Source organism: Hypomesus nipponensis, chromosome 22, assembly GCF_054491055.1.
Source record: "Hypomesus nipponensis isolate SF chromosome 22, ASM5449105v1, whole genome shotgun sequence".
In the NCBI taxonomy this organism is placed as follows: domain Eukaryota; kingdom Metazoa; phylum Chordata; class Actinopteri; order Osmeriformes; family Osmeridae; genus Hypomesus; species Hypomesus nipponensis.
Genome location: NC_140382.1, coordinates 10054065 through 10082061, shown reverse-complemented (window position 1 = coordinate 10082061; position 27997 = coordinate 10054065). Strand labels below are relative to the sequence as shown.

The following is a 27997-nucleotide window of genomic DNA, read 5'->3' as shown; positions in this document are numbered from 1 at the left end:
TCTGTCTATGTTGAACCGGCTAGGAGGAGGGACCTAGTCGAGAGCTACGTGTGAAACGCGTTGAATTGAAATTGTCTACGCAAATATCAATTGCCATCTTCACCTGAAAACCCACAGACCGTCGCCCGAGGAGCGTTTGTTGACATATTAATTGTTTGATTCAACGTTATGTTGGCCGTAACCTTGTTAAGACCGTAGATTCAACGCAGACAAACGTTAGCTTGACATCGACCACAGCAGTCGCGAACTGATTTAAGACGCCCTAAACTGAGCGGCTTTCGCGTTTCGCTTAATTTTTTTGACTTGGTCAGTTTTTTTCCATTGGTATCGAAGCAATATTTTCTCTATTGGCAGTACAGAAGATTCAAACACAAAGAAGATATCGGAGTCAAGATCGATTGGTAAGTTGTCTTACTGTTATATCTTGCTTCGTTGCCAGAGTATGTTGGTGTTATAATTTCAGTCACATTTACAAGGCAAGGCTAACCTGAGGCTAATGCTGATGCATGAATGTTACTTAGGCCGACCTATGGGCTATGGATGTTGGTGTATGTGTGAGTATATCTAGCTAGCTAGCTAGCTATATGGCTTGGTACAGTTGCTAAATAAGACAATTTTACTTGGTAGGTTTTTCAGTTTTTTAGTCAGAACTAGTAACTACTGAGAGCTAGCTACCAAAAATCGTTCCGCCAGATCACGTCGATTAACAAAGCAAACCTCATTCATCGACATATGCTACTTAAGGATCATTCTAAGGAAAAACACGATTTATTTAGACGTGGGAGCTGTGTTGTTGTAGTAGACTTCCAGACTATGCGTTGTGTTTAATTATGACTTCATCACTAGATTTGTATTGCGGCACGTGCTGTGTAGAATAACAACAGAACTCATAAGCAACTGCCTCTTGAGTTGAGCACTGTAAGTACCATTACACAAAATGTTTTTGTGTTTTTATAATCTCCTTTATCATGCCTATGTGTTATATGGGAATAACATTCTGGTATTGTGGTAAGCATCACTTTAATAAACTAGATGTTGCCTCTGTCTTTTTTTATTTCTGCATTGAATTTCACTGAGAGGTTGGAGAATTAACGTTAAAGACGCGCTTTGGTAAAACATTAACTCTCGAGTCCCCATGAAAAATCTTATAGCACTGGTCTGAAACAGTTTGGATCTCTACAGCACTACTGAGTCACTTTCAAAACACGTTGTGCCATCAAACAGAATAATACTTATAACTAGGTATATCAATTGGAATAAGATGCTTTCATCTGGTTATTAGCTATTTATGTGACCTAAAAAATCTAGAACCAACAGACCAGTACTAGGCCGGCAATTTGAAAATTAAGCAATGAGCGCGCTAGAGGATTTGAAATAAGAGCTGTTGTAGAAAACATTGTAAACCCTGTCCGCATCTTTTTTTAACAACGTTAAACAGGGGTTTGTAGTCTAATGTACCTCAATCAAGGGAAAGATAGTTACTAGATAATAACTTTTGGGATCTACTCTTATGTACTGACAAAGCATAGCAACAAGATGAAACACTTCATTTTACCTTGACTTTACCCTGAAATCGTAAAACCAAGCACTAAAAAACAGCATTAGACCTACCTTTGTGTGTGTGTGTGTGTGGGTGTGTGTGTACTCTGTTTGTGTCTGTCTCCACCCCTAATATCATCCCCTCAGTTGGACTCGTGTACCGTTTAGCTGTGCTCCCTGTGCCCTCTCCATAGGAGACCAGCTATTAAGAAGGAATCAGGGACATGTTATTCTGCACAATGTCCAGAGATGTCAGTTAGCCTCGCTTTGTTGCACTGTGGTTACAAACAACTGAAACCCCCACCTCACCCCCTGAGAAAAAGGGGGGTTGTAGTTTTTTTCCCAGGAGCCGATATCTCGGAATATAAAAACACAAAAAGTACCCGTACATCAGATTCACTGTTAACAACACTCCCGTCCCCAACGCCCAGCTGTGTTGGTCTTAATCCCAGTTATGCAATTCCCCTGTTAAAGTGGAAACAAGGCTGACGGTAATTGTAAATGTACTTGTGCTGGTGTACACTAGGGTACCTGGGACTCCCTGATGAGGGTCAGTTGCGGTGATGTTAAATGATCAAAGTTGGTCAAATGGACTTGTAACAAGATTATGTAACAGACTAGTATTGAAAATGATTTTAATAATGGACTCATAAACGCCCTAGATTTACAACAGAATGAAAGCAAAAGTAGGACAGTATGTGAGTTAACAGCCAAACCCAGGCCAAAAAAACTTGTTTGTTTTGGATGCGAGTCATGGTTTTGGCTGTCGATCAACATCTCACTGATAAGCCAGATAGAAACACTGAATTGGAGATATGGCTACCAGAAAAACCTGGATGCTGCACTACATGTCAAGGAGATGGATAATGTATGCACATTGAAACAAGAAACCATTCTAACCGTTATGTGACACTTTAACCATGCTGTCCCTGAACAGTAGTCCCTTTTCCCATATCAAGTCATGTAGCCACTAGCCAGACTTGTGCAGGGCACAGGTCTGGCTAGGTCTTCCCTCCGCTGTGCTGGACTGAGGGCAGAAACCCTGTGCTTTTGGCAAAGAAAGCACCAAGCATGCTGACAAAAGAAAAGCCCAAGGGCAACGCTGTGATGAGATGATCCTCTGAGGTCAGGCCAATCATAGAGATCATTCTTTACTGGATTGTGGACTGAAATGCACATTTCCTCATTAGCGTGTTTCCTTTTTAGTGTCTGTTTGTGGTCGGGTTGTTTGGCAATGTGGCAATGTGACTCCCTGTGATCAAACGGCTTGGGTTGTGCTGTGGCTTTGCTTCGTTGGCTATCGTAAAAGCATTTGATCGATGAACACTGTGTGTGTTTTGTTGGAAAATGATTCTTGCGGTGCTTCCTATGTCGACGCTTCACCCTCATTGGTTTGAGCTGGAGTCATAGTGTCTGTGAGGTTTGGGGTTGAGATAATATACAGGCCTAAATCTGTGTTTGGCATGTGGTTGTTGCCCAGTTTTGGCCCTCGTCTCCTCACGTGACCGTGTGTTTTACTGAGCATCAGTTACCTTGTTTTTAGCAGGGCGAGAGAGGGTCCTATTTCTATCAACTCATTGAAGATGAGAGCATACAGACTAATAGCCGAACATAGCACACCCAACACCACTCAGAGTTAACTTGAGGGCTTGTTTACCATCTCACCGACTCACCAGGTTAGCAGACGTCTTTGCGAAAATTAGGTGAGTTTGTGCGCAATATCAAACTAAGGAGGTTGGTTAAAAGGAAAAGTAGTGCTAGTCTATGTTTTCCCTTTCTTTCATATTTTGCATCTCGTATGGGTCATTTAATTTCAAGGCAGCAGTGTATCTTCGGGAATAAGTCAACCATTTAATCAATGTCTATGTTTGCTGCGTGTAGCCTAAGTCAGGCAGTAAAACATATCTCCGACAATGTAAACAAAGCATGTGTGATACACGTGTGAATCAAGTCCAACAAATAAGCTTATCCGCCTCTGAAATAGATGTTGTTTATGAGGCAACAGGGGAATTCAAGCGAGAGAGCAGGCCCTGCGTACACCACGCAGGACTAGGTGGGAGAGGGTGAGTAAGGGCCGCGGAGTGATGGTCGACAGCTGTGTGTGTCAGTTGCTGTTTGGCCCAGCTTGTGTTACTGAATGAGACCACAGAAGAAGAATAGGGCGGGGATCCCAAATGTCGCTTCTAGTCAGGCGCATGTAAAGGCATCTGTCCAATTCATCAAGTCAGGCTTGCTTACTTACCAGGCCAACAGCAGTCATTGGGAGGCGGTGTTATTCTGTGGTGTTTCTTCCCAGTTTGTGTCTCTGTGCTCCCACTTGTCTTCCTCTCTAAGCAGGGGGTTCCACAGCCCGGCCCCAGATCAGCCCCAGCAGTAAAGTGGATTAATTAACCGCACGACCAAGACCATTGCCCTGGATTAAGAGTTGGTTTAATCCGGGTGCCAGCATACTGAGTGAATTTAGACGATCATGCAGGTCAACTGTGGCGCCCTGCTCACTGATGTTGTTGGCAGTTCTCTGAAACACTTAACCGTCGTCATGGTGTCTACTTTGTCCTCATTGTCTCAAGGTAGGGGAATCAAATGATTTGTGGAGTGTTCCTGCTCACTTGTGGCAGTGATGGGTTTATAGTGTGATTGGAGATGTGTTTACCAGTTAGGTTGCAGACCCATAATGGCATGAAGCATGGAAGTTTGTACCTGTGAACATCTGTTGTGTCCAGTGCTAGGTGGGCAGTGGACTTTGGCAGGGCCCAGGTGGGTGGCCCCTCCCTCCCCACCCCCCTCGTGTGCGGGTGTGTGAATGTACACTACACATAATGAATGTGTGTTCTCTAGATGTTTCCAGAGCATGACGTTTGGTTGACCTTATTCGGCTCAAGTGACTCCCATCCCCCTTCTCCATCTCCATGTCTGAAGTCTGTTAGGCTGACCTACTTTGTACTGAACTTGGCACAACTCGGCTGTAAAACAAGTAGATCTTTTTTTCCTCTTTTTGCGATAGATATTTCAGAGCCTCAGGCTATTATGTTTTCTCCTAGAATCGATGGGGCGCCTATTTAACACCCTCTCCCGTCGCCCTCCCACAACCAAACACCCGTCATTGTTTCACAGCCTGACCAGAACAAAGTGGAGTTTTCCTAAGGTTACCATCCCCTTTATGATGCCTGATGTATACATTGCATGTCCCTGAGAGGGGGGGGGGGGGGGTCACAGCTGAGCTTGTTCACAGCTTAGCCTCGCTACTGTTCCCCCCCACAATGACTCTACACAACACAATACAACATGTGTGAGCAGTGATGATGCCAATTACTCTTCTAAGCCACCATAAGGCCTTGTCCCTGTGTCGGGATTTTGGACAAAATCACTGAACCAGTAGTGCAGCGGTGTGGGTGTGGTCTCTCTCGCCAGTACTCACCGATTCAGATCCTCCCAAAGTCGTTTTTTCCCTGTGCTGTCCTTTGGCATATTAGGTTTCAGAAGTGCAAATCGCAGGACTGGACTTCCAGTGGAATTTTCCACTTCCCAGATTCAGACAGCAGCCTTTGTTTCTTGTGTGTGTGTGTGGGGATGGGGGGGAGGGGGGCTTCTCTCTACAAGGCCCTGTAAACTGGCCAGCAGCACAGTTGTGGGGGGGGGTTGTTGCGAAATACAGCAAACATTAAGCTGTTTCGGAACAGGCGAGAGCGGGTAAGCTTGAGCGACACAGTGAGAGGAAAGAATGTGCAACAGCACAGCCAACTCTGACCAAAGTTGTAAAAATGTGGGCTTGTTTTTGTTTTCAAACTGAGAGGCATTTCTAAACATGGGGGTCAGGAGGTGCCAAGGAGGACAGAGATGAGTTGTGTTTCTGATAGCATGCCATGGTGAGCAGCTTTGAAAGCAGTGATTGTTTGCAGTAAAAATACACTAATGACCGTTTAATGTGACACCATGGGTCTACCTACTAAGTCACATGTGTTGTATGCCCACATCAATCAGTTACAACATTCTGTAGTTTTTTTTTTTATGTCTACATTTCACCATTCTTCCTGTTATTTGTCTTAGTCACGGTTACTCAGTTTCCAAATAGCCATGCAGCTACAGTGACACAATTTAACCAAATGACAAGAAGAGGGTGAAAGGTGAACTTCAGTTTGTCGGCGTCACAGACCTGGTGATCAGTCCCACATCGTAGAGGGACTATTGATCGCTTGTAAGAACTGGATAAGATCTCAGTGGGGAAAGCAGATGATCTATATGTTTTGGTCTCAATGTCACGTTCACTGCTTTTCTGCCTTCAGTGGGGGTTGTGGAGTCCAGCATGTTGTTGACTACACACTGTAGAGTTAGGCTGCTCTGGAAGGTGGACTGGATCTACCGTTTCCCAGTTGTGCATTACTGGAATGAAGGATCCAGTGAGCTGGTCTCTGGAGCAGCTGGGGTGTTCTAACATCCAGCTCCAGTGTCCATGTCGTGGACACGTGGAGTCAGGGTTGCCTTACAGTCTTAAATGCGTCCAGGGCAGAACTGGATCCCTGGTATCACAGGGAGCCCCCTCTCCCCACCCCCCTCCACACCACCACCTCTCACATTGGGTAGAGCGGTACCAAACCCACCATCATAGGATGCTTTATGATTTGAGAAGTGGTGGGTTTTTGTCAAGAGAGAAAAAGGGTTGATTTGATAAGAGCCTTTTACGAGCTTATTTGGTTGCTTGCTAGAGAGGGGGGTTAATAAAGATGCTCTCATGTTCCAACAACTGTGTCAGATTGAATAAAGAAGATCATTTGTCATTGCTGAGAGGCTGCAGCAAACCACATCCAGCTCCACAGTTCTGTCAAGAACATGCTGACGAGTCTCCTGAATTCACAGGAGCCTATCTGTTACCTTGTTTATTTTTTGACCCGATTGAACTAGCCTAAAAACTAAAACATGTCTTAACATCTCTTTTATTAGTTTGCAAACGTCACCAAACACATTTCCCAATCTTAACTTCCCATGGAAAGTTTCCAGAAATTTACCGGAAATGTTTGGTCCCATACCAACCCTAATTGTCATCATCCACATGAACTCTACACAGTTCTTTTCTGTCATTAAGACTTTTGGAGTGTTTGGACATCTGCTCGCCACAGGTTCTTCTCTGGAGACAGGTTCTGCTGGGAAATGACCAAGAGGTGCTTCAAACTGTGTTTGATGTCTGCATAAGGTTTGCCTCACTTCCCTGTGCAAACACTGTGATGCGTAGTGATGTGTAGATCTCTGTCTAACTTCTGATGGAAGCTCTGTAAGGGCAAAGCCTTTTAACAAGACAAGCTGTCTTTGGGCTTGTTCCAATTTCATATGTTAACATAAACAAATATAATGGTAATTATGAAGCCAGGATCGCCCATTTTCAACTGCGACAACAACCGAGCTGAGCTGTAGAACTCGGCTACTCCCTATGGTGATGCAAAGTGAAGCAGTCTAAATTAGACTTGAGGTGTGGAAGAAACAAAGGGCTGCTATTCCACACCAGAAAGGTTTCACCTTTGGGGTGAGTTGTAATGACCTTTCCAGAACCTGGGAGGATTGTTTGCGCGGCCTGCATATCATTCAGCTGAGGTCCTGGTTATCCGAAGCCTCACCCTTTCCAGTTTCCAAGCCAGTGTCGAAAAGGCTACCTGTTCTGACACATCCTGTGGAGCGAGGTGTCAGCTGTTCTCGATCTGCTCGGCTGTTGAACCCCTTCTGCCTACGAGCCTCATGGAACTCCTCATATGCGAGGGGCCGGCGTGCTGAAAGGCCGACGGCAGTGTGGCTACGCCAGGGCGGAGGGCGATCGCGGTCCACTCCGTACACTGCAGTCTGACTGCAGGGCCCATGTACTATACCGGACCACCAACCCTGTAGGGCTATATATCTTCTGTTACTCCTCCTCCCCGCCTCTCTGTTCACCCTTCTCTCTCTCCCCCTCCCCCCGCGTCCTCTCCTCATGCCTGTGTTGGGTTGGTTTGACCACTGCTGTTTCATGAGCACACGGGCGTCCCGTTTTCACGCAGCGTAGCTTCCAGAAGGAGCCGTGGTACAGTGGACAGCAGGCCGCCCCGCCGCTCTCGGCCTCTCCCAGGTCCAACCTCTCACTCAGTGTTGACATCTCACGTAGAGCCCCTCACCACTGCTGGGACCAGCGGCGTGCTCACACTCGCTCTCATTTCCCAGGAATGTGGTGACACGAGCCCCCAGCGGGTTACGCAAGGGGGAGGGGGGAGGATGGGACGGGAGCAGAACGGAGCGAGGGAGAAGGGAAAGGAAGGTCGAACATCTGCCGTCCGACTTCTGGCTTTGTTCATGGAGTCTGCGTGAAGGCTCTCCTGTTCCTCCATCAGCTTCACCCAATGCAAAAAGGCAAACATATCCTGACCGTCAGTAGATGCTACCTGTGCCTTAGTGCAGGGCCAGCTCTGTTGGACTGTGTGATGGAGGCCGAGGTTTCGTCTGTGGCGACGGGGAAGCTGTTCTGTTTGTTTTAGTGCTGTCAGTTTAACGCGTTATTAACGGCGTTAACGCAAACCCAAATTAACGGCGTAAATTATTTTATCGCGCGATTAACGCTCTTTTTGGCCTAGCAAACTTTGTAGTTTTTTTCACATGCTGTTGCAACAACTACCGACGTTAGAAAAACTACAACACCACACCGGATCTAGCTAGACCGGAAACAAAACAACAGGCACGCCAAACACTCGTTTGGCTTGCGAGCTGGCTAAAGAGTAGTAGCAGAGCCCGTTTACGGATATTAGACATTCTCTGGTAGTAGGCTAACGTTACGTTTTGAGTGGATGACGAGCGCGAGATGCCGAAATGGATGCCAATAAGATTCTGAATGGAAAGTTTGCTTTTAAAAAGTTGCCAAATGGTTCTATTGACAAGACCAGTGATCTGTGTGTTTTGTCGTTGTAAACTGAGTTATCATCGCAGCACGTCCAGTCTGAAATACCACTTGATGGCCAAGCACACAGCTGATGCGAATTCTCTGCCCCCTCGTCAAAGCCAGGCGATTGCAATGTTGTTTTCAATAAAAAAAATATTTGCACAAAGCAATCCGAACCACTTTTCTATGTTGATAAGAGCATTAAAATTTGAAAAAAGATTGGGACAAAAACAAATCAGGGACATTTAGAATAGATAAAAATGTGCGATTAATTGTGATTAATCGCGAGTTAACTATGACATTAATGCGATTAATCGCGATTAAATATTTTAATCGTTTGACAGCACTAGTTTGTTTGTATCCCCCCTCCCTCTTCCTGGTGTCCAGTCGGGCGTGCCACTGGGTTTGTCGTGTCCTGAGAGGCTCCTTCAGTTTAAAACGGCAGCAGGCAGAGAGGTATTTTTAGACTGTGTGGAACCAGCAGGCAGAACCCGGCTGTTTAGGAATGAGCTGAGGATGTTCCGGTGCTTTCCTCCAGACTAGGGGAGACTGGTAGGGAAGTTAAGGTGCTTTCCACCGAGTGACAATGAGTTGTCTCTCAAGATGACTCTTTTGTTGGTGTGAAATTCTCATAAATACTCACGTAATGAGGTCATCACAGGACGATGTTTGTTTTGTTCAGGTGTGTGTGTGTGTGTTCAACGTTTGCCCTCATTAAGTCGACAGGGACTGTGGCTGTTTCCATAGCAGCATGCCCCACTCCCTGACAGGGACCTGCCTCTCCTTCCTGCCTCCGTTCCCCTCAGTCAATGAGCCGTCTTTCCTCCCTGGTCCTCCAGGAGAGACGGGCTGAGAGACACCCCGCTGACGACATGGATGCACTGCAGAGAGGGGAGGGGGGGGAGGGAGGGGAGGGGGGGGGGTTGTGGGGAGGCTTTTGAGTCTGAATAGCTGACATAGAGCATCAACAGAACAAAGTTTGTTTTAGGGTTTTCTTTCTGAGGGGGAAGGGGGCGGGGGGGTTGCCTCTGTGGGCTTATTGTGTGACTTTAACTTGCGGACGGTCCCGGTTTCACACGGTGAGACACCTTGACATGCCTGGTTGTTTACCCAAGCAGGCTAGTGTTACCTCAGCAACGAGGCACATCCTGGACCCCTGGACTCAGCGAATCATGATATGGCAGGGGAGGGGGAGGGGCCCGCCGAAGGGCTACAGGGGGGGCTGTGCTCTGCTGCATGAGGAGGGAGTATGGGGTGGGGGGGGGGAATAGAAGTCACCTTGGGTTCTGTCCTTAGGAGACTGGGAAGGTCCCTGGTGTGGCTCCATGCAGGCTATGTCATGTCATCATAGATTGTCCGGTGGTGTGCGTTGTAGATAGAATGTCAGCTATTTTGACAGTTGGCCCCTTCAGGTTTTCAGATTGGCCCTGAGGCATGTGAAACACCCTTCTAGTCTGATCCTAGTTGGGGTTTTTTCTGCATAGAAACACATTTGTAATGAGTCCACGAAGTAAAGCTAAGTAGCTCCAAGACCATTAACAGCCCAGTTATTTAAAAGCTGAAGGAACCATGTTCTCTTCCTGACAGTCTGATGCAGCTTAACAATAACAACGTACGCCCTGCAAGTCATGGGAGCACCTACATGGCGTTGATTGATGGTGTCTGAATGCTGCCCCTCCCTCCCTCTCCCTCCTCCCCTCCCCCTGCCTCCACACCCCTGCCTCCACACCCCTGCCTCCTCCCCTCCCCCTGCCTCCACACCCCTGCCTCCACACCCCTGCCTCCTCCCCTCCCCCTGCCTCCACACCCCTGCCTCCACACCCCTGCCTCCACACCCCTGCCTCCTCCCCTCCCCCTGTCTCCACACCCCTGCCTACTCCCCCTGCCTCCACACCCCTGCCTCCTCCCCTCCCCCTGCCTCCTCCCCTCCCCCTGCCTCCTCCCCTCCCCCTGCCTCCACACCCCTGCCTCCTCCCCTCCCCCTGCCTCCACACCCCTGCCTCCACACCCCTGCCTCCTCCCCTCCCCCTGTCTCCACACCCCTGCCTCCTCCCCCTGCCTCCACACCCCTGCCTCCTCCCCTCCCCCTGCCTCCACACCCCTGCCCCCTCCCCCTGCCTCCACACCCCTGCCTCCTCCCCCTGCCTCCACACCCCTGCCCCCTCCCCCTGTCTCCACACCCCTGCCTCCTCCCCCTGCCTCCACACCCCTGCCCCCTTCCCCTGCCTCCACACCCCTGCCTCCTCCCCCTGCCTCCACACCCCTGCCTCCTCCCCTCCCCCTGCCTCCACACCCCTGCCCCCTCCCCTCCCCCTGCCTCCACACCCCTGCCTCCACACCCCTGCCTCCACACCCCTCCCCCTGTCTCCACACCCCTGTCTCCACACCCCTGCCTCCACACCCCTGCCTCCTCCCCTCCCCCTGCCTCCATACCCCTGCCTCCTAGGCCTTGGAGACCGCCCAGCAGCAGGGTTTATCCCCCGAGCTGAATTGCGTAACCGCGCGTGGCGCTGCCAGCTTCAACAGAAACTGCTTTGTCTCCAAACAGCAGCTCTGGGCCAGGATGGGGGGGTAGTAGTAAGTCAAGAGAAGGATTGCAGAGGGAGAGAGTACCGGAGCAAGATCCGGTAGATGACACAACAAACAGATCCAGTCTTTCACTGATGTAAGTCAAGCCTGTTCAGTCATTGGTTGTGCGTCTGTCCAAGCAGACTGGTAGTTTAAGTGTTGGCTAGGATAAGGGGGTTGTATAGACTGGCTGAAGGTTAGGTGTTGGGTTAGGGTGAGGTGTTGGGTTAGGGTTAGGTGTTTGGTTAGGGTTAGGTATCGTATAGACTGCACTGAGAGTGACAGACTTGGTTATCCTTCCACCTGGAATGGCTGCAAAATCAAGTCTTTCAGCTCTGTCAATCTCAGGTATTTCTCTTACTGAGTCAAACATGTCAATGGCCTAGGGGATCCATGGAGGTGGATCAGTGAATTGCCTGCGAGCAGATCTGGGTTCAGCAGACTCAGTAGGCTGCTCCAGAGAGATTGTTTGAGTCTGTGTGTGCCGGTCTGTGTGTCTGCATTCACGCCCACTGGAATTTGTGTGTCAAAGGGCCATGTGGATCTGGTGGGTTCACAAGCTCCGATAAGTTGAGATAACCTCACTCTGTTTTGGTAGACAGAGGAAGAGAGAGACAGAGGAAGAGAGAGAGAGGAAGAGAGAGACAGAGGAAGACAGAGACACAGGAAGAGAGAGAAAGAGGAAGAGAGAGAAATAGGAAGAGAGAGAAAGAAGAAGAGAGAGACAGAGGAAGAGAGATAGGGAGTGAGGGGGGAGAGAGGGGCGCAGAAGACAAGAGACCTAGGAAGAGAACAAGATGGGGGGGTCGCGGAAAGGCAGAGTAAGAGGGGACATGGGAGAGGAAGAGAGCGACGGCGAGAGGGCAGCTCTTGGCTGTGAGCCATGTCACGCTGGGAGGGGGCTGGGGGGGGGGCTGTGGTAGCGCCGAGCGGAGCCAACGAGAGAGCTGCTCTGTTTACGACTGCCCACTAGCTAGCGGCTGGGCTGCTGGGGGACGGAGCGCTGTGTTTGTTATCACTGCCCAGGCGTGTGTTAGGGAGGGGGGGGGGCTGACTGACCCCACACGGGGGGAAAAACATCACTCCCTCCCCCTCCGCTTCTACCAAACTCTGCCCTGAACAACAGCCACTCTGAGGTATAGATTTGTTTCAGCCCTGCAACATGAAGGCACCACAAGGGTGAGTGTGTGTGTGTGTGTTGCAGAAGCGTTCCATAGCCTTCTGAAGTAAACAGTGTTTATCGCTGGCCCTGTCAGCTGGCTTGGGTGTGCAGGGAGAAGTAAAGCATGACCGTGTGTGTGCGTGCGTGTGAGAGAGAGTGTCTCAAGAGAGTGGCTGTGTGTGTGTGTGTGGCTGTGTATGTGAGCGAGTGAGAGAAAGGCGAGAGAGAGGGGTGGGAGATCCAGCAGGCTCTCAGTGCAACAGAACAGCCATTCTTGTCGTCCTCCGCTCCTCTTCTGAGACCGGTCATGTCCAGACATGTCCCTTCCAGTGGAAGGGAACCTGAGACAGTGAAACACACACTCCTCCTTGGTGTTCAAAGCATGGCTGAGAGACGAGAGGACATTCCCCTCTCATGCTGCTGCCTGGCCAGCCCTGCTGGAGCTGTCCTGACGATGGGTTTGTCCTCCATAAACAAAGAGGCAGCCGTCTTCCGGAGGAGGCCACGCTACGATAGCGATCTGTTTCCCATCGGCTTCTAGGAAAAGAGACGAGGCTTTTTGTGTAACCTTGCAAATGCAGATCAATGTCACCACACCGATGTGTTTGGGATCGCTGGTTTCCTACTGTACCAGCGGCATAAACATGACACGGTTTGGTTCTTCTTATCCATTGATCCATGGGGGGGGGGTTGAGTCTCTCCCTGGGAAGCAACACTGTCTGATTTAAACCCCTGTTTTCAGCGCTGCTGGGTTCTTTGCAAAACAGACTTTGTGGAAGTGTTTGTTGCCCCCTGGTATGAATAATGTGAGAGAGTGAGTCTACGTCATCATAAGCTATTTGTAGGAAAACTGGTGCAGATGTTTTTTTGCTGGTAGGTTAGGTCATATGAAAGTGGGCTCTCCTATCACCGGGCCCTTTATCGACCCAGCTTTCCACTGTTGTCATGGTTACTAGTCATGCCACTTCTATCATTCCGTTACAGTCTAATGTTTCTCTCTCCTCTCTTTTTTTCCTTCCTTTCCTCCCTCTTCCCTTCCCCATCCCTCTCTCTCTCGCTCTCTCTTGCTCTCTTTCTTTCCATCTCTCTCTCTCCAGGATATCCATGAGCTCTGACTTCCAACACTACAGTTTCAGGATGCCTAACATAGGGTTCCAGAACCTTCCCCTCAACATCTACATTGTGGTGTTTGGGACGGCCATCTTTGTTTTCATCCTCAGCCTCCTCTTTTGCTGCTACCTGATCAGGTAAGATCTACATTGGGCTGATGGACGGATTTAGACAAGCTGTTTGGTTAGTGTTCAAGGCCCATTGCCACAAGCGCCATAGTCTTTGTTCTACTATTAAAAAGAAAATAAAAAGATATCGACATGGTTGGCACAGTTAGCTTCAGGGTGTCCGACGACAATTTGATTGAGTTTGCATAGTCAAGCGTCCAATCAGATGCTTGACCCCCCCCTCCCCCTATCTGACCTGAATGGACACCAGCATGTTACCCAAGGACATGAGGAGCCAGGGAGTTTTATTACAGCTGTGTACTGGAGGGGGGAGGAGGGGCTGGTAGAAGATGTTCAAATTCATCTCCGCCCCGTGAGTCCAGGGCGAGCGTGGAGGTGGTGTGGGCAGGGGTGCTTCTGGAAGGCTCTTTCATCTCCTGTGCCACAGGTCCAAGTGACTGTGTCCTTCATCACGCTCTCTTTGAAGACCTGAGCTGCTTTCAGCCTACGGTACAGTTATGCTAAATGAACGATACACACCCTAGAGAAAGGCCTGTGTTGGAAGTGATTGAATTGTATCTGAAATTGTGGCAGTTTTACCATAACCCTAATCTGTGATTTGGTTCAGAACAAAGGTCACGCACATCATTTATGAAGTTATTAACTGTTCTTTGATGGCTTGAAATACAGTAACTGTCATTTTGGAATCGAATTGGGTTACTTTTTCGACATCTTTATGGGGTCAAAAGGATCAACAGAACAGTTTGGAGAATGTCTGTACAATTGCTGACTTGATAATCTGAACAAAGAAATTCCACCACAAGGCCTCTCGACTGTTAAAACTAATTCTTTCAAAGCTGCTTCTCATTAGCAATCCCTTGACCCTCCCAGACTTGAAGAGGCTCACGTCGTACCTCTCACCAACACTGTCCAGTCCATGTTTACCTCCAGATAAGTGGCTACTGTGAAGCCACTAGTTTAGATATTTGATCTAAATTTAATTCTAACCTGACGTGTATCACTGTGAGGTTATTGAATCAGAGTTGAGCGAGAGCAGCTTAATGTATTCAAATCCTCATGAGAAAACAGCTATGGTTTAAGTCCCAACCTTCTATAGAATCTAGCTGTTTCCACAGGATAAGACACTGGAAATCTGATTGGGCCTCTGTGGTCCAATCACAATTGTCCAGACCATTGTTGCCGTGCTCGGTAGCTGGGGTGTGGTCATCCCCTAGCAGCAGTAGGCAGTAGAAATAACTTGCAACTGTGAAGCATCTCTTACCTAATGCAGTGAGAAGCAGCATCTCTCAGACACATTCACCCCATCCCACCCACCCTAGCCCGCCCAGCCGGGACTATGGTAAGTGTGTTTCTGCTTACTGTTACTCTTTTTGTGTCCCCCCCCCCCTTAAATATGAACTGTATGAAATTGATTCAGTGTCACAATTCATGAACATGTTCAAAGGTGGCCGGATTATCAAGTCAATTCATAGCAATACGAGACTCGACACAAGAACAAAAGGCTTCTAAAGATCCAGACTCCCTTGAATGCTTCCCTTAATCACATAAGCCATCACACACACACAGAACTATCATTTTGGAAGCCTATTTAACTCAGACTCGATCCAGTCATAGGTTCTCAACAGAGAGACAAATAGCCTGGGGGAGGAAGGTGAGGGACGTATGAGGGGAGGAAGGGATGTGTGCAGAGAAAGGCAAATGGAGCGAGCTGGAGTAGACATGTGAATACACACTTTCCCCGGACAAAGGTAAACACACACGCACTCAAGCGTGTGCGGCCGAGCGTCACAGCTACCCTCAACAGTCCACACACGCGTGTGAAATGAGTCCTATGACAGGCAGACGTTGGGGAGTGTTTGTGTAGGATGTCGAAGGAAAACGAGTGCACCCGTAAATACCTCAGACATCTCCACAGTTCTATAGACATATAGCATATAGACGTTCTACTGAGTTTTAATCTGTGTATTTTAAGCAGGTTAACATGAGCACATACAACAAAACATTGATTTAGCTGTAAATACACATAAATCCCTCCCAGAACGATAAGCGCGTACATGGCCTCCCTCCATCGCCTGGCTGTGTTGGCCAGTCAGGGGTGAAGGGAAGCCCCTCCTGCTCTCCTGGGAGGACCACACCAGGCCCATCACCTGGCCCCCTCCCTTCTGGGAGGACCCCACGTTCTTACCCGCTGCTCTCTTACAGAACATCAGTTTCTCTCTCCTAGACTGTGCTGTCTGTTTCACAGATCCCTCTCAAACTGCTACGAGAGGTTAAGCTTACTTGTAATGGAGGTAAATCTTAACAAAACCATGTTTGTGTATGTATTTTTCTGTCTGCATTGTCTGTTTCTTTTTCGTTCTTTCTCTCTCTTCTCTCATGTCAGTCTCCTCCCCCTCGTTCTTGAGCTACACTATCTTTTTCCTCTGTTTTCAAGCCAAACTTGATTTAGTCTGTACAAGCTTTTATTTTTCACATGTAATGATCGTATAAATACCTTGGAAGAAATGGTAGTAAGCAGTTTTACTTTCCATTCACACTTACGTTTAGATTGAATGTGTGTGTGTGTGTGTGTGTGAAATAGAGAAGGGGGTTATGCATTGGAGAGGAAAGGAAGGGGTGGTAGTGTTACAAAGGTCAGACGTCAGTGTCATTGGGTTCAGGGCCAGCACGGCTCCCTCAAATCTCCCCGTAAAACAGGCGCAGTATTAACAACGTGCGCGTCGCCATTTCACAGACCATAAAATGAGACAGAAGCCCAAAACTGTCAGAGCAATGCCAAGCAGCATGGGAGCCCTCTGCTCTGATAGGAACATGACATGTCAACCTGGTTCAGTCCAGTAACCCTTAACCAGGAGCAGGCTACATGTCTGATCAACTCAAGCACTGACCTCTGTTCTAAAACCGAAGGAGGTTCAGCTTTTTCACGGAAAGCACATTTTTCAATACAATCACTTTTTTATTTGTTTTGACCAAATGCATGTAGGCTCCCAATGAGTCTGTTACCCGACAGGTTATGAGGTCTTTGGCATGGCTGTGCAGCTGCTGCAATGAGCTGGGATCAAATGAACTCAAACTAATTTATCCATGTCATGTCTGAGCAACCAGACTTTAGAGGTCTTAATGCCCCCCCCCCCCCCCCTCTATTATAGCACTATTGTTTCAGTATAAGGTTTCTACTTTGTTCTAAGTGTTTTTCCTTTCTCCTCTTGTTAAGGCAGGTTTCTTATGCCATGACATTTGAAGACATTGTAAGATCTTTTGGTGGTTTCCTCTACTAATGTAGAGGTGTTGTGTTTTCTGTGATCCCCCAGGTTACGGCATCAGGCCCACAAGGAGTTGTACGCGTACAAACAAGTAAGCAGTCCATTTCTCTGTCGCACACACACACTCTTGCTCTCTTTCGTTGGCTCTCATCACACACACACACCCTCTTTCCGTTTCTTTCTCCAAAGGTGACTAGATGAAGGTGTAAGTCTAGACAGTCACACTCCAGACACACATGGGTTTCCATTTCACGTCACACTACAGCCCAGCCCAGCAGCATGGCTCTCCAGCCTTCCCCTAAAGATAGATGTGCTTACATAAATACAGAATGTACCGGCTACATTTAGCACCCGCCTATGAGGAGGAGGTGGGGGGGGGGGGGGGGGGTACATACTGTATCACATCTGGGACTAATTCGGTTTAAATAAATGTATATACTGTATGCCAGATACTTAGCATCTGTGTCCGGAAAGGAAGCTCATTTGGGGGGGGGGGGGGGGGGGCACTTGGTACTCACTGTATGAATGCAGTGCCGGCACAGTAAGACGTTCATCACAGTGGAGCACTTCATTTGGGTTGACTAATGGTGACTTTTCTTTCTTTATCGCGCAGGTTATACAGAAAGAAAAAGTGAAAGAGTTAAACTTGCATGAGGTAAGTTGCCTGCCATGTTTATCTGCTGCATATGTTGAGTGGTGTGGTGTTTGGATGATCCCAGAGGGCTCGGAGTGGACCTGTGGACGTCATGTCCGTCTGTGGACGTCATGTCCGTCTGTGGACGAGGGACACAGACACTAGATGGAATGGATCAGTCCTGACAAGGCCTGCCATGATATCTGTGCATGTTTTGCCATGTGAAAAGGCCATTTGATGTTCATACGTCCAGAGATTTCCTGAAAGTGCCACAGACTTCTCATGTGCCATAGAAAGCAGTTTTACAGCTTTGACTGAAAGCATACTCTGTCCCTGGCGTACCTTGTTGTTCTCACAAGTTATTTTGCGCTCCACAACGTGAAACTAACACCTCCGGCTAAAGTTAGCAGGGCCGTCTGTCAACGCCAGTGCAAGCGCTCCACCGTCGGTGTGTTGGTCAGCTCCAGGTGTCTGTTACATCCACAGCACACCCAGAGTCAGTGTGCATCGCTGCCCTGGTGGACCGTCCTCAAACACCACTCGCCTTTCAGCACCGCCGTGCTAATGAAAAGTAGCCTGCATGCTAGGTGGGCTGTTAGGCTAAACCTCAGAGCTCACTCTCTGGCCTGGTATTTCTCACAGCCAGGAGCTAACCCCCCCCACGCTGTTATTAGCTCTGAGAGGGGCTCTACAGTCTGTTACAGAAGTGTGTTGTGTGGCACAGAAGCCAAGCTGAGCCAAATTGATAACACTCTTTAATGCTAGCCCCGGGGACTGACCCATTTTCTGGAGGGAACCATTCCAAAAGAAAAAAGCCTCGCTATATTACTTTGGATTAAGCCTTGTGCAGCAAAACTGTACTTCAATCCTTTATAAATCTCCTCTGTTAGGAGCTATAAATGTAGAGAGAAGATGGTGTACACTGTAAATCATACTGTACAACAGTACAGACCTGCTATGGATCATCAACCTCCTACAGGAATCATCAGATCAGAACATGGCCTCTGTAAGCCTGTTTATTGAATGCGCAATACTGCAGGGGTTGCTTTTTCCTGACACGTTTACTGTTCTGTCAGTTGAAACTACGACTTTGTGTGTGTACGTGCACGTGTGTGTGTTTGTGTGTGTGTGTAATTTGCTCCGTGCGACTTCTCCTCCCTTCCCAGTACATCCAGGTGGCTGATGGCTAGCTCTGCTGGAAGACAGCTGACTCATCAACCCTGCTGAAAGACAGAAGGGGCTGGTCACCTCTGACAGCCACAACCATGGTGGTGGAGCACGTCTTACCACACACACACACACACACACACACACACCACCCCAGCCCCTTACCCCAGGCTGACCTCACGATACACACACCCTCCTCTCACATGTACCCAGGAAAGCTTTCACATGAGAGCTGGTATAAACCCCCCCCTAAAGCAAGGTTATGGAATTTTGTCATGGCTAAAACCGGATTGGTTGGTGGCAGTTTGAGGGAGAATTTGCATCTTTGCAAACCTGATCCAAACTCAGATGAGCTGGTTTGCAGGAGGGGGGAGGGGGGGGCAGACGACAAGCTTTCCTTCAGGCTCTGGAGCCAGCTGTTGTGTTCGCTCTATGTCAGAGGAACGAGGCACATATTGCATAACCACGGAGGTGCACCAAGGATGAGCCTGAATTCTCAACAGGGCAAAGATTATTTTTGGCCTCTGAAATAAATAGGAACAATACATCTAATGAACCGTGAGCAGCCACTCCACAGTTACAGAATCCCTTGCCTGCCTCGCCACCGCTCTTAGATGACTCTGATGCAGCACGCTGTGCTAACCTCACTGACAGAGCCGAGGAAGTTCGGCGTCGTGAGTGTCCCCCTATCTCGCCATCTCTTTCTGTCCCTCCCCCCCCCCTCTCTCTCACCCTCTCTATCATGTTCTCTGACTGAACTCACTATGTGGCTTTTTATAGGCTGACTCTTTATTTCGGTCTCTCCGTTGGCGAGAGCAGTCGTGATGTTTTTCCTCAGGAGAATGTCGTGGCCATGGTCTGGGTCTCTGTCCTGGGCACACTTGTCAGAACCAGCGACATTCAAGAGAGAGAATGAAGAAGGAGGCAAGACAGGAACAGCCGTTACAGAAACACACACTCATTCTGTCATCCCAGAGGCACCTCTGTGTTTTTCACTATGTTTCACAGTACAAAGGAAGATTAGTTTTTCCCCCCAGGTGAAATCCTACCATCTTCCCCCAGTGATGTAATTGCTTACGTGAGCTCCAGAAAAAGTTTTCTAGAAAATGAGTTCATATAATGAGTTCAAGTGACAGGCGTGGATGTCGACCAGCTGTCGCTGTCAGTGTCTCTCTCTTTGGGGATAGTGTGTCTTCACCCAGGGTGTCTTTGGAGAGAGTGTGTCTATTGCCAAGGCTTTGAAAAGAACTGAGGCATTGACCTAGTGAGGATAGCGAGAGCAAGGCAGCATTCAACAGAGAGTGTAGTTCTCTTGTTCTCCCGGAGTCACCTGGGAGAAGCTCCACAGCCTGGGCCGCCATGCTTTCCCCTGTGCTCATGAGCACCACTGTGTTGGCAGCAGGGAGGAGGAGGCCTCTCTGCTGCTCCTGCAGGTAGCGTCACCTGTATGTGATGTCACAGTATGGAACCATGAGTACAATGGTCTGGTTTTTAATTGTCAGGTGTTAAGGTGTAGCTCAGAGTCAAATCAGGAACAATTACACTTTAGTGGTGTCAGAACAGAAAGAGCAAGTGGAAACAGATGGTAACAGTGTACCTCTTACACACACACACACACACACACACACACACACAGCACCAGTCTGGTCAGCCAAATGGAGTCGGCCCTTCGGCCACTGCTTATGTCACTGTCTTCTCCATTGTCTGACTGCGAGACAGTTGAAGTTGAACACACAACTCACAGTAAGCTCACACTGTGTACCCACCCACAATGTGCCCTATTGTCACATTCTGGATGTAGAATGTCTCAGCACTGTCACACACACACACATACACAACGTTAGTAGTAATTGTGAGAGCTCCAGCCACATTTGCCACGGTCTCTATTCAGCTCCGGTGGGGCTTTTACACTATAGCAAAGTGTTGAATGGGGCTGGCACAATTGGCGTATTGTCATTTAGACAGTTTGAAAACACTAGTTTCACACATTGAAGCTGGATATGTCATTTTGACTGACAGGGCTTAGCTACTGAGAGGATGTGCTGATGGTCCCACCTGCTGGGTCTAACCCCTCAGCCTCCCTCCGTCGGGTCCCGGAGAAAACACGAGAGGAAGACACTCGTTTGTTTCCACAGGAAAGCGACCCTGGGTCTTTGAATGAAGCCATCCAAAAACAAGCAGGCTTTTTAGGCCCTGAAGTGATCTTTCTTCCCCAGCCCGGACCAAGGAAGCACCCCGGGTCCTCATCACACATTAGGTTACAGTCCTTCCTTTCCCCTCCTTGTTTCTCTCCCTGTGGGTTGTTATTGTTACTTCCTGGGTGGTGTTGGTGCCACCTCGGTGGCAGCACAGGCCCGGGGGGGGGGTCAACATGGTAGAACCGGGCCAGACCGGTTTTGGGACAGGGGATACGAGGAGCTGGTTTAGACTGGTTCCCGCCTGGACGTTTCTTGGCACTGGTGTGTCAAGCTGTGGATGGTATGTGTGTGTGTGTGTGTGCATATTTCAGTTTCATTTTTGATTTACGTATTATGTCAGGAATGAGTCAGTGGGTTGTTAAATAAATCACACCCTGTGTTTCTGTGTGTGCGTGTGTGCATGTGTGTGCATGTGTGTTGGTTACATAACACACATCTGAACAGCACCGAGCGCTCCCTCACACAAGCCTGCTCACACATCAGAGGCATGTGCAAGGACAGACTTTCTTAACGACAAACTGTTCTGTTGCTTCAGCGATTCTACAGTCTGCCATGCTGATTCTCTCTCTCTCTCTCTCTCTCTCTCTCTCTCTCTCTCTCTCTCTCTCTCTCTCTCTCTCTCTCTCTCTCTCTCTCTATCTATCTATCTTTCTCTTTCACTGTCTCTCTCTGTCTGTCTCTCTCTCTCTCCCAGATATGTGCAGTGTGCTTGGAGGAGTTCAAACAGAAGGATGAGCTGGGGATTTGCCCGTGCAAACACGCCTTTCACAGGAAGTAAGTACTGACACTGTCCCGTCCCGTCAACAACCACCCTGGGTGCACACGCACGACACACACAGCCTCGTCAACACACACAGCCTCGTCAACACACACAGCCTCGTCAACACACACAGCCTCATTAACACACACAGCCTCATTAACACACACAGCCTCATTAACACAGGGGTATGTGTGTCTGTGGTTCAGTGTGTTACTCCCGCTCACACCCCATAAACACAGACACGTTTGTGGAGTTCCATACCAACATTTGACAGTGTGATTATAGGCAACAACAACAAATCGTGTTAGCTGGCTTTGTCCGTGACATCAAAAAGATCCCATTGAGATAATATTATTATGAGTGCGTCAAACATCTCGGGCGATTTGGTTTGTCTGGAACACAGTCAAAGAATAGACCCAGTCTGATTTGTTTTGATTTCAAATGTTGTTCATTTCCGTCAGACTAGGCATGGGAAGTGCGTCGCTGCCTTGCGCCTGTTAAAAAACAACAACTCAGTTGGTATTTGCAAAAGGGAAATGAAGTGTTTCTTTAAACAAAGAAGTGGTGTTGTGAGATCACAAGTGGTCACTCGAGACACATTCTGATGCCAGGCGTGAACTGATGTCCTCAAAGCTGTCCGCTTTGGGATTGGGACAAGCAAGGCGCATGTTCATGCCAGGTGGAAACAGAGCCTGAGAGTGAAAAGGAATGAGACACAGATGTGTGAGAGATGTCAACAATGGAGGACTGGATGGATTGGGATTCTCTGAAGAGGAGGGGCTCAATCCCACCCAACCCCCACCTCCTCTGTGACCCCCCTCCCTCTTAACCCCCCCCCCCCCCCCCACGTCTCAGCCCGTCACCTCAGTGACCAGCGCGCCAGAAATAGCCTGGACCGGCCCTAAATAATTCACCAGCAGAGAGCTCGCAAGTGTGTCGCTCTGACTCATGGCAGTGGCTGATTGGCCAGACCTGGCTCCATGTAGCCCTCTCGCTCCTCATCCCCTCTCTCCTCATCCCCTCTCTCCTCATCCCCTCTCTCCTCATCCCCTCTCTCCTCATCCCCTCTCTCCTCATCCCCTCTCTCCTCATCCCCTCTCTCCTCATCCCCTCTCTCCTCATCCCCTCTCTCCTCATCCCCTTGCTCCTCATCCCCTCTCTCCTCATCCCCTCTCTCCTCATCCCCTCTCTCCTCATCCCCTCTCTCCTCATCCCCTCTCTCCTCATCCCCTCTCTCCTCATCCCCTCTCTCCTCATCCCCTCGCTCCTCATCCCCTCTCTCCTCATCCCCCACCCCCATTAGCATGAAAATGCAGACAACATATCAACAAAAAAGAGTCTGTCTCCCCTGTGCCTGTCCCATCTGTCTCTCATCACTGTCTCTCCGTTTGTTTTGCTCTCATTCTCTCCCTCTCTCCCTCTCTCTCCCTCTCTCCCCCTCTCCCCCCTCTCTCTCTCTCTCTCCCTCTCTCTCTCTCTCTCCCTCTCCCCCTCTCCCCCTCTCCCCTCTCTCTCTCTCTCTCTCTCTCTCTCTCTCTCTCTCTCTCTCTCTCTCTCTCTCTCTCTCTCTCTCCCTCTCTCCCTCTCTCTCTCTCTCTCTCCCTCTCTCTCTCTCTCTCTCTCTCTCTCTCTCCCCCTCTCTCCCTCTCTCCCTCCAGGTGCCTCATCAAGTGGTTGGAGGTGAGAAAGGTGTGCCCGCTGTGCAACATGCCCGTCCTGCAGCTCGCCCAGCAGGCCGGCACCTTGGACGCAGCCGTGGCCATACAGCTGCCTCTGCCCCAGCAGCCTCTGCCCCAGCAGCCTCTGCCCCAGCAGCCTCTGCCCCAGCAGCCTCTGCCAGGCGTGGAGAACTTGGTGTAGCACACACATACCTACCACATCGACACACACACTCAACACACCAGTTCCCTCACCTGTACAGGTACACGTGTATATGAGTGTGGTCGGACATGAGGAGTGGACAGGCGCTCTGCAGACACCCAGCAGCCTGGCCTCTCCCACTCCACGTACTCCACCTCTGTTCGCTGCCTTTGTAGAGTCGCAAAATCGAAACGATTTTACGGCAACTGATCATTTTTGGTGTCTTATTTTGATGACGTTTTTTGGGGGACGATGGAAGGAGAGCTGTCCCAGTTGTGACTGAGGTCACTCTGTTTCCCAACCAAAGCACTTTTCTTGGGACACCAGCGCAAGACGAATGAAAGACATAAAATCAGACGACTACGACAGTGAAATGGAAATGGCTGCATTTTTTTTTTTTTTTTTTTTACATAACTTTTGTTGTTGTTGTTTTTAACGAGCACTTTATAAGAAGTCAACCTTGATTGCTTGTGAGGAGAGTAGTAGCAAGGTTATATTTTATTAAGATTAACTTTTCTTTTATGTGTACAGAGCCACATGAATTTTCATTTGTAGTTGTGTGGACTTTTTTTTTTACTGAGAAAATATCTTAAAAGGGACAATAGCCTTCAAATCAACGTCCGGAAACACATTAGATGCTTAGAACCACACCATCCTAAAGACCAGATGCTCCTTCACACTTACACCACCCCCCCCCCCTTCCTGCACAAAACAAGTCAACTGATTACTGAAGGCTTGTGTGTGTGGAGTGTTCGCGTGTTTTGTGAGAAGAGCTCTAAGCCTAGTTAACCTCGGGTCATGGTGACCACTTAAATGTGAACATAGATGTCAATGTGCCCAGAAGGCCACTGACACCTCCCCCACGCTCATACGAATGCTCTGCAGAATGTTACTCACAGCTCGGTGTGTGAGTGAGTGTGTCTATGACAGTGTGGCCACTGCCATTTCAGTATAGCCAGGCCATGTACTAATATGCTATGAGAAGGATGATGTGAGAACCATGCCATTAAGAATCCCCCCCCCCTCCTTGCTCCTCTGTGGGCCCCTCACTCTAATGAGACACTAGGAACAGCATGTCATCTGCATCAATGCTGATGTTAGACAGCTGGTTAGAATGAGCTTGGCTAAGAGAAATGTAACATTTGTGAATAGTTGGGAAGACCCATCTGTACTTGGCCAGTTCAGACGTCACTGTCCTCTGAAGTTTTTTCAGTTGCCTGTAAATCTCTGTTCCATCCAGGACCCTGATCTACACCATTCTAAACATGGGTGCCATGATAACAGTAACCCCACCTGCTCATTGTGTGTGTGTGTGTGTGTGTGTGTGTGTGTGAGAGAGAGAGAGTGCTGCACATCCCATCCACACGTCAGTCAACACACGCTGGGAGCATCTTGGCTCCAGTCACTTCCTGTCTTAATGCAAGCAGGAAATGGAGAAACCCGACACCCTGCGTCTGCGGCACTCCTCGGCCCTGCAGCCAATCAGCAGCCTTGTTTATTGTTACGGAAGTGAGAGATTAGTATGGCTCCCAGCCACAGTGCTCCTGAAGTGTGAGTCATGGGTTTAGCATACGGTGAATGTCAGAACCCATAGTTAAAGATTGCTTGTTTTGTGATGCGATTCAGCCTACAGCCCACTAGCAGAACCGTGAGCTGTTCCAATAGCAGAACCACCAGTGTTCCTCTTTGGATGGGAAGAAAAGGAAATCACTGAACAAAACTAAATCTTAATCTTACACCTAATAAACACATTTATACATATATGTACAGTGCACATATGTACACGGTGCCAAATGTTGAGATAGATCTCTCAGATCTGAGATCTCGTCAGGCCCAAGTCTTGATTTAGTTACCAAATACCTCGATCGCACTTAGAATGTTGTGAGGTCCTGAAGTAAAAAATATACACACGCATATATATATATATATATATATATATATATATATATATATATATATATATATATATATATATATATATATATAAGCCACTATGCAAATCAGAAACTATATCCTGTGGTTGTTTGTGTCAACTGAGGTGTTACAAATCTCACCAGAAGAAAGCTAATTGGGCTTTGTGGCTGCCAGCACTGTCAAAGACCAGAGCAAACCAGCTGTTTTACTATTTCAATAAAAATAATAACCCATGATCAAGGTTCTTAAAAAGAACATGGTTCTGGCCTTTAGCTTAGTTTTAGCTGAGTATTCTGACCTTGTACTTTAGGAGTTAGCTGTATGAGTTAGCTGTTTATTTGACTGGTCCTAAAACGTGTCAGAAATCATGCTGCCCTCAGCATATCATTGTCCCCAGCCCAGCACACCTCTTTGTACTGTTAGCACTGACACAAGGACCCTGCTAATGACCAGAACACAGGGCTCAACGCACACACATGGGGGAGAGATGAACGTGAGGCAAGTTATAGTGAGGCAGCACTTTCATTCATTCTCTCGTCACAAAGTGTAGCTATTTTAGAGCCCTTATTCTGGGCTCTTCCCACACCCTTTATGTGTTGGTCCTACACAGAGCACTATGTAACTGGACCCTGCTGTGAAACAGGTCCTTTGTGCGAATGTCCTCTTGCCCTAATCCTAACCCAGGCAGGTGCAGGCTGCTAAACTGTGAAGGCCACAGACTAGATCAAGGTGAGAGGTCATGGCCATGATTAGTGTCACATAATAGTCCAAATGACATTGCAACTTTCCCTAAAAGAAGTGAGGCCAAATATTGGATTTTTGAACAGGGCTGAATGGTGATCGAAGCTGTCTTGTTGGTTACTCTCAGAATGGACAGGGCCCTTTTCACTACGGCTTTCTCAGTGCTAAGAGTCATACAGCCATGATACCGAACAGTTGTTTTTTGTGTTTTAAGATGGACATCACCAAACAGTTTGGAGAGTGTGATAGCTCAAATTGCCAGACAAGAGTTTGCAGAGTTTAGGTTCATAACTCATTAAACACTTATACAAAGCCTCAGTGAAAAAACCTGCCCCTACTCTCTGGAACATTACATCATAAAGTAGGGCCTGGTTACAGATGAACAGTTATAGTGTCGTTTTTGTTCCAAATGGGTGAAAAAAAGAGAACAAATTTAGCAGGGAAGGAATTTTTTATTTTACTTTTGCTTTACTTATGTGTGTGTTGTATGTCAATGTTTGTGATGAAACAGTCCTGTAGTTGACCAGAGAATGGAGTTCAAAAAGAAAAAAGTTTTAAGGCACTCAACGTTGTTTGTATGTGTGAGTGGCTTACCGGTTAACTATGTTTCAGTAGAGTTGTATCTCTGCCATACTATTTATCACTTAGTATATTGCATATTTGATTGAACAAACAGACTGATATTTATTGTCCATGCCCACCTGTAAAGCAGTGTACAGTATTTGGACTGCCAACCCTGCCACCTTCTAAACCTGAACACAGCAAGTCTTAAAGCTCCACCCCAAACTCAAGGTTCTGCAACTGAATGTACAGTTAGGATAGGATGTGCAGTTAAAACAGGCGGGTTGAAATGTGAATTGCATGCATATGATTTTGACAAATCCCAGTTGTTGTCAAAAAGAGTCATGGCAGTGACATATTAACCCTGGATAAGTTAGTGTTCTTCTGCCTAAAAATACACTGCATCAGATCCCCTGCTGCCATCGCTCACTGAAGATTTGTAATGAAGGAGGGTGGATTTTAAAGGCTTTTTTTCTAAGTTGAATAACATGTATTTGTCGAAACCATGTTTTCTCCAGTTCCATCATCTGTAAACACATGCCACTTCCACTTCTCAGAAGGAGCTAGGAAATAGCGTAGACAACTTCTGTTAAAAATTAGTTTAAACAGTTACAGTGAGCCAGCCTGAATCACGATCAATCAAAATGATTAGAAACGACCAGTAATGAACATGGCAGCCTTGGAGTTGCAGTTCCATACACTAATGTTTCAGTGTTAAGGTCATTGATTACAAAACATTCAGAGGTCCTGTAAGGATCAAACCAGGAGCAGAAGGCATATTGCAGTGCAGACTGGGACTTACAGGAAACGCCATGCAGAGGAGGTCAGCTGGGTTTCACAACATTTAACAACTCTGTCAAGCCCCTGCATATCGCCTACTTCAACCCTGTGTTGTGTTGGCGTGTGCTTTTGTACTGTATTCCTGCTCTAACACCCCCCTCCCCCCTCCTGAAGCATCTTCCATCATTATTGTTCCTTATGACCCCCCACCACCACCACCTCCAATACCCCAGTACCCCCCCACTCCCTACCTGCACCTTGACATCTGCGTTAACACTGACGACGTTTGTGGACTCCTACAAACATGTTTGTAAAACTAAGAATTCTGCAGCAGAATATTTTTGGAGACTATTTGCTGTACAGTATTTGTAAGCTCTATTTTTGTATATTTAATTGCTATTTTTGAGGAGATAAATGAGATGCTTTTTTTTTTTTTTTTGCCAATTTCATGTTTATTCATTTTAAAGGAAATTGTTGCATGTGACTGACTTGAACTGTAAATAAAATTACCAAGTTTTGGACATAATACAGCGTGAGCAGTGTTTTTTTACTGTAAACTTTGCTTAAGTAGAATATGGTTACTTTCTTAAAACTGTTACCATTATTAGTGTCTCACCAATGTTCAGGGTTATCTGTGGATCTAGAACACTGCATAGATGGGTCTCATGACATGATACTGAAGTATCTCACGTAATGTGATGACAGCATTCCTAATAGCTGAGG

General features: G+C 47.9%; 1 protein-coding gene across 8 annotated transcripts; it reads left to right on the top strand.

Moving 5' to 3' along the window:
- The first annotated feature begins 5 nt into the window (after window positions 1-5).
- rnf24 (ring finger protein 24) lies at window positions 6-27800 on the top strand. 8 transcript variants are annotated; one of them, XM_084688019.1, is made up of 7 exons: window positions 7-401; window positions 3874-4109; window positions 13256-13405; window positions 16708-16750; window positions 17273-17314; window positions 21353-21432; window positions 23077-27800. In XM_084688019.1, the coding sequence occupies exons 3-7, from the start codon at window positions 13263-13265 to the stop codon at window positions 23276-23278; spliced, it is 510 nt and encodes a 169-aa protein (XP_084544145.1). In that variant the 5' UTR covers window positions 7-401; window positions 3874-4109; window positions 13256-13262; the 3' UTR covers window positions 23279-27800. The 8 variants fall into 8 exon arrangements, with proteins under 8 accessions (XP_084544148.1, XP_084544145.1, XP_084544147.1 ...); XM_084688021.1 differs by having other exon boundaries at window positions 384-401; window positions 3877-4109; XM_084688020.1 differs by lacking the exon at window positions 7-401 and adding an exon at window positions 1452-3242 and having other exon boundaries at window positions 3877-4109.
- Window positions 27801-27997: the final 197 nt, after the last annotated feature.